This window comes from Trachymyrmex cornetzi, unplaced genomic scaffold, assembly GCF_001594075.2.
Source record: "Trachymyrmex cornetzi isolate Tcor2-1 unplaced genomic scaffold, Tcor1.1 scaffold726, whole genome shotgun sequence".
Lineage (NCBI taxonomy): Eukaryota > Metazoa > Arthropoda > Insecta > Hymenoptera > Formicidae > Trachymyrmex > Trachymyrmex cornetzi.
In genome coordinates, this window is record NW_017300055.1 from 426,509 (window position 1) to 432,775 (window position 6,267).

The window sequence follows — 6,267 nt, forward strand, 5'->3', positions numbered from 1 at the left end:
TATCTCCTGATGATCACCAATTGTATCGTCGACAGGTTGTAGAATTAGAACTGTGCAGATAATGACGGTCGGGGGTGTTTATAGATAATCTATGAAAGTTTTAGATCTAGTTCTTTCGTTCTGCAGCTTGCTATGTAAAACATAAAAAGAACCGAACAAAGCAAAATGCAATATGTAAATTATATTACGAATATGATATAGGAATTATACGATATAAGGAACGATAACTAGTTACGCTCTAACAGATTTACTCTCATTTTCATTATCTTAAACCGTCCATCAAATCTTCACGATATAGTCACGTTCAATAGATTGCATTTTATATTTTGGTATGCCAATCTCGAGACACTTAAACCACAGTTCCTCGCAGTTCGTCGGTCGAATAGGATGAGAAATCTTCCAAACACACGCAGCTGTCTGTCAATCAAAAAGGTTTGTCTCATTTGCACCTCCCCCCTCCCCCATCCTATATCTCTTTATTTACCTCCACAAAAAACATTCTAATATAAAATTATCCCTGGTAGCAAAGCTACGCCTACTGAAAAAAATCACGTCACACAGTTGCATGATGAAATCATATAATTAAAATATATAAATCATGTAACGGATTGTTCCAAATCAGTACGTGATTTTTTTAAATTACGTAATTTAAAAAGTCACATGATAATATATTGTTTTTCTTCTATTTTTATCATTCAATTCTTTAAAATTTGCCAACTATAAAAGCATATAATGGATGAAATTATTTCTAATATCATGTGATTTTGAAATTACGTCATTTTAAAAAATCACATATTGATTTGGAACAATTCGTTACGTAATTTGTATGTTTTAATTACATGATTTCATCGTGTAACGTCGTGACATAATTTTTTTCAGTAGGGACGTCATTTTGTCATCATTTTGACGTCAAAATGATGACAAAATGACGTCAGCTTGCTACCAAAGATATTATTGAAAAAAAAGTTCAATACTTTGTTGTCATGTAAATACTTCATTATTAAAATAAGAATACTGAACTAAGATAATTTACCTTGTAACACACCTTAAATTACCAGATAAACAATTTGATCAAAAATTTAAATATATGGATATAAATTTTACTTAGCCAGGTTTTACCGTAATAGAAAATTCCCTTCAATTGGTGTTGATTTACCACTCTTGCTTTTTGTATTGTGTTGTTTGTGCCCTTTTAAATAAAAATATTGTTTCATTGTGCTCTTATTTTTGTATGATTTTTTTCTTCGTGTACGCCTCGATTCATTCCTGGTACAGACTTAAATCCTTAAACTGGTCGGCTAAGATTGGGATTTCGATGAAGATATCAAGATTCTTTTTCAATTTTCTAAACATCGACTTCGAAAGCTTTGGCTAGTAAAGATTCCCAGACGTATACATGGATTCCTGCTAGTTCCAGGATAGTCAGTCTCCAAGTTCTTAGATCTTTGGATCTTCGGATTTTTTACAATTGACATTAATTCGTTTAATTGACATAAATTGTGTAAAGATGACTAATAGAAATGAAATAAAATGCAGTTCCTACTTCAATTGAAACCAACGTTACCAAGTCAAAAAAACCTAACATTTCCGCCATTTCTTACACATAAACATATAATCCTTGCGCATATACTCTTTTTACATAGACAATTTTTCCTTCTCTTGCTAAGTCACCGGTATATATCCTCCAAACGTCTCTCATACTTTCTGACCATCTAAAACATACACGTTAACGTCCTATCCTGGTCTCGGCATGGCCGACAGTTATGCAGATCTATGAACACATTATTAGGGCAGCGCAGAACAAGCATAAACATGGAAACTTAACAAACAGGAAAAACTTCCGATAACTCTAATAGGTTATTCGCATGCCGAATTACCTTACTTGAAGTATACCTGTGACCTTAAGATAACGGTTCTCTGCATCATTAGCCTATGTTACTCAACGAAAATGAACTTATTCTGGATCTGGGGAAACGATCGATCGGGGGAATGGAAGTTCATTGCATGAAACTTCATTTCTCATCGTTGTAGTCATCACCCAGATGAGCTCGGTATCATGACGATTCGTGCAAAAGATAATTTGTGCGCCAAGTCAACCAGCCTCTAGAAACACAAATTTTTTCCTTCCCACTCACTCAAGACAGATATACTCCCTTAGGGTTCTTTTTTTTCATTTGCTGCAATCTTATAGGTTTCCTAAGCCAACGATAACGACGACATCGTCCATATATTGACAGCTTCATTCGCGATAAGGTGAATTTTCTATGATGTCTATGTGCCAGACTGAAAAGAATTGATGGTATTAATTAGTGAATAAAAAAGTTGAAGAAGAATAGTTCTACATTGTTACTTGCAAAAATGTATTTATTTATCTTACACTCCTTTCAGTACTCCTCATTTCATCTTCTTATCTAACTTGTATCACAGTTTTACTTACAAATGTATTTCATTAAAATTAAAAGTATCACAATGGTTTACAATAATCGAGATCCTTTGTCTTCGTTTACCTTGATCCTAAACAGTATAAAGCATATTAGAAATATGTGAGAAAAAATTCATCAATATTGAGCCTTGGTAGGTTACACTTGAGATACATAAAATTTTAGAATTAATTCACAATTTAATAAACATAAAAAATGCATTATAATTTTCAAAAATTTGATTAATCCTTCGATAGCACACTATGTTTTTTACATACATATATAATACACTAGGCGTTATAATAAAAATACTGTATAAAAGTTAAATTAAATTACATTATATCAAGTTTTTTCAATCAAAACATCAGACATTACAAAAAATATAATACAAATATAAAAAAAATATGAATATGCAAACATATGTATATTTCTTAATATAAAAATTAACATTTAAATAAAAGAAAAGTCGAGTATGTCATAGTTGCACCAAAGGATTAAATATTTGTTATACTATTCAGGATCAAGAAGAGTTAAATGCTATACACACTAATAGAATTATTATCACAATGAAAGGCAGTCTTATAACATATGTATATGAATTTACAAATTTTTTACAAACTTAAAAGTATGTCTAAAGTAATGTGAAAATTTTTCTTCCTTTCCGTTCTTTACCAGTATTTTGCTTTAATTATACACATGTTAAATATATTATATTAGCAGACAAACTCTAAATAGTGAAAATACTTTGGTTTCGATACAGTTTACAAACCAAATTGATGACAGGCAGGAAGGCAGATGTATGTGTGTATGCGTACAAAATCCCAAGGTCTGCACCTGTATTACAGCAACTCTCTTATCTCTCTCTCTCTTTCTCTCTATCCTTTTTTTCCACCTGCGTCCGCCATCTCAAACGGTGAGACTGCAAGTAAAAAATATCTAGATATATACTAGTAACGATGAGACTGCAAAAAATTGCCGTAACGCTGCAGGATTATTTGGCATCTTCTGGATACATCGAGGTTGCTTGCTGATATTGGAACATAGCTCCATACTAGAATAGATTGGTTCGTAAGTCAAATATTTCCTGTTCTGTTTCAGTGAGGCAGAGAAAAAACAAGCAGAAAATAGACATCGAGACATCCATCCATAGATCGTCATATCGGCATTTATTGTATAGAGTGTTGTAGTTGATTAAACGCACTCTTTTATTGGGAGTTAATGCGGAACATTTACTGACATGGCCCTTTCACTCAAACAACTACTTGGATGAGCTTGAAAATATGATCAAGAGTTTTTTTGCAGATTTTCACATCTTCACAAAAATACAATGTTTTGATCATTATCCGTGGAAACAAGACCATGTACTCTCCAGGCCTAGTCACCGCTGCACGGACGATTTGATTGTACTCAGCTGCTGAAGGAAGTCCACTATGCTGCTAAGATCTTCGCACAAGTTATCCCGCCAGAAATTGATATTCCTCGAGTCAGGATGATGGCCACATCTCTCGAATTCTCGTTCAGTCGTATTATACAGGCCGCAGCTGCCGTACTCCACGTCCTTGAGGAGATGCTTTCGCAAATGCTGCCAACGGGCTATCCTTGATAACTGCTTAACCCGCAACTCGTATTCTGCCTTGTGTAGGGCGTGAGTCAACACGGCTTCCATATGGAAATCGCGTTTGGGGCTCCTATGGCACTTTAGCTTCTTCTGACGCACGTTAGTGATCCAGCTAGTCAATTGTTCCGTATGGCTCGGCTTGCCCATCTCGATCTCTCGCGGCCGATCGCGAATGTCTCTCGTGACCGCGGACAATTGCGTCACACTTCCATAAGTAGGAACTATTCTAGTTCGCCCCATCGTACAACTAAGTATTGATTTAAGTATCGAATACACCAACCTGTATCTAACTCGCGCCTAGTCGATCGCTCGCCAGCAGTAAAGTCGCCTGAGACTTCTTTTTAATTAATTTAATGGCTCCTGCCTTCCTAAGAGTTCCGGAGACAATACAGCCAACGATGCCTGAGGCGTATATAAGCGAGATCCAGCCGCACCGTTCGGAGAGGACATGCAGAATGGCCGCCCAGTACTCGTAGTGGGGGCCTTATATATCTAAATGGCTGTCTTTAAGTGTAACCTTACGCGCTGGCGTGCGAAGTAGTTCCGCATTTGTGTCAAAAAATTTGTCCGACGTCATCAAATTTCTCACTTATTAGCAATACAATTCATTACTTCGTAATAGAAGGTGCCTTTAGGAATTGAATCGGGCACGAATTACTGCTTGTAAAGCAAAAATCAATGCATCCGAGAAAACAGATTACGGCGTAGGAAATGAGTGCCGTAGGACGTCGTAGGCGACACGGTCTCTATAATCGCAGTTACTGCGTATTCAGTTGTTACAAGTGGGAATGCACTTTTTACGCATGTGCGACAGATCAATCGTGCACATACGAGTGGTCCTACGATGCATGTGTTCCAAAATTCACTGCCAGCGCTGAAAATCTACAGTTTACGTTATGTACACTATATATTTTCAGCACTGGCAGTAAATTTTGGTCGGTCAAAATCATTTCATCCTTGTTGTTTGTCAAATGTTGAACGAAGACAAATGATGCTCATGAGTGACTCTATTCATGAGTGTGTCAGCAGTGGCGTAGCGAAAAAAATGTTTCGGGAGCTGTAGAAGTCAGTTTTTTTTAATACTCTTTTTTATATTAGTGACACATTTGGTAAGCATAAACAAAAAAAGTTTCGTTTAAAACAAAATAAATTCAATAGCAAAAAAGTTATGATAATTTATATACATGTCGTTGTAATATCGCGTCAGACGTTTCGCTGACGCTGCATATAAATTGTCATAATTTTTTTACTATGGGTTTATTCTTCCTGCTTACACTTTGTACGCTTTAGTGTAAAGTGTACACTTTAGCCTTCTTCTTGTCGGAAGTGACGTTAAGGTGTATGATTACACGCTGTTTGCCTTTAAAGGCTCGTCTACAATACACGGAGTAAGAAGTAAGAGTAAGAAATTGACCAATCACACTCGAATGTGAGAAGAATAATCGACTGTGATTGGTCAATTTCTTACTCTTACTTCTTACTCCGTGTATTGTAGACGACGCCTAAAGTATAATACATTTTAATGACGTATTTTACACTGGTTCTACACATGCTTGAGAGGTGGTGTAAATTGGTGTATTGTTACACTAATAGGTTAGGTTGCCAATGATTTGAATTTTGATTATTGAAAGTAATCATTCATTTTGATCATTTAAAAATCTAAAACTTTCCAGAAAACTTCTTCAAATATTCAACTACAACGTAGCATTAATAAAAAATTTTAATTCGAAAATTCGAAACACAACGTTTAACGTTTGAAAAAGAATTTACTAAACTCGACAAAATATTAAAAATCCGTCATTTTGTTGTAAAGTGTTTCGAAAATTTCGGAATAGCTCTACAAGTCGCAGAATATGTCAAAAATTATTGTGTAAAAATTTGAATGATAAATATTAATTTCCGGCTGAGATTTCGCGAGCTGAAGTGCTGTCGTTCTCCCAACGCCACTTTTTGCGGTTGTACTAACAGCAACATTTTTCTTCTGTGTAATTTATCGAATTTTTGTTTACGTGCCAAATACAATGGACAATAACAACAAATATATTTTTAATACACAATAAACGATATTTTTGCCAACTAAATTAAATATGAGAACTATATCCCAACAGGATTTAATTTCTTCTCTTAAAAAACGAATTGATATTTACGGCTCGACAATTTTTTACACATTCGTGTGAAATTATTGAAATTATACAGAATTTCGGGGGGGAGGGGCTGTAGCTTCTACAG

General features: G+C 35.1%; 1 protein-coding gene and 1 long non-coding RNA gene across 2 annotated transcripts; both read right to left on the reverse strand.

Moving 5' to 3' along the window:
- Nucleotides 1-917: 917 nt before the first annotated feature.
- LOC108767784 (uncharacterized) lies at nucleotides 918-4,488 on the reverse strand. Its single transcript, XR_001940456.1, has 3 exons — nucleotides 4,319-4,488; nucleotides 3,190-3,339; nucleotides 918-2,283 (listed from the first exon to the last, which is right to left on the reverse strand). It is a non-coding gene; the product is annotated as an uncharacterized LOC108767784 (long non-coding RNA).
- Nucleotides 3,346-4,312, reverse strand: LOC108767782 (uncharacterized). Its single transcript, XM_018517819.1, has one exon. The coding sequence runs from the start codon at nucleotides 4,276-4,278 to the stop codon at nucleotides 3,799-3,801; it is 480 nt and encodes a 159-aa protein (XP_018373321.1). The 5' UTR covers nucleotides 4,279-4,312; the 3' UTR covers nucleotides 3,346-3,798.
- Nucleotides 4,489-6,267: the final 1,779 nt, after the last annotated feature.

Bases quoted from the DNA above. Each gene is read 5' to 3' on its own strand.
- LOC108767782 (XM_018517819.1), bottom strand. From the start codon at position 4,278: ATGGGGCGAACTAGAATAGTTCCTACTTATGGAAGTGTGACGCAATTG.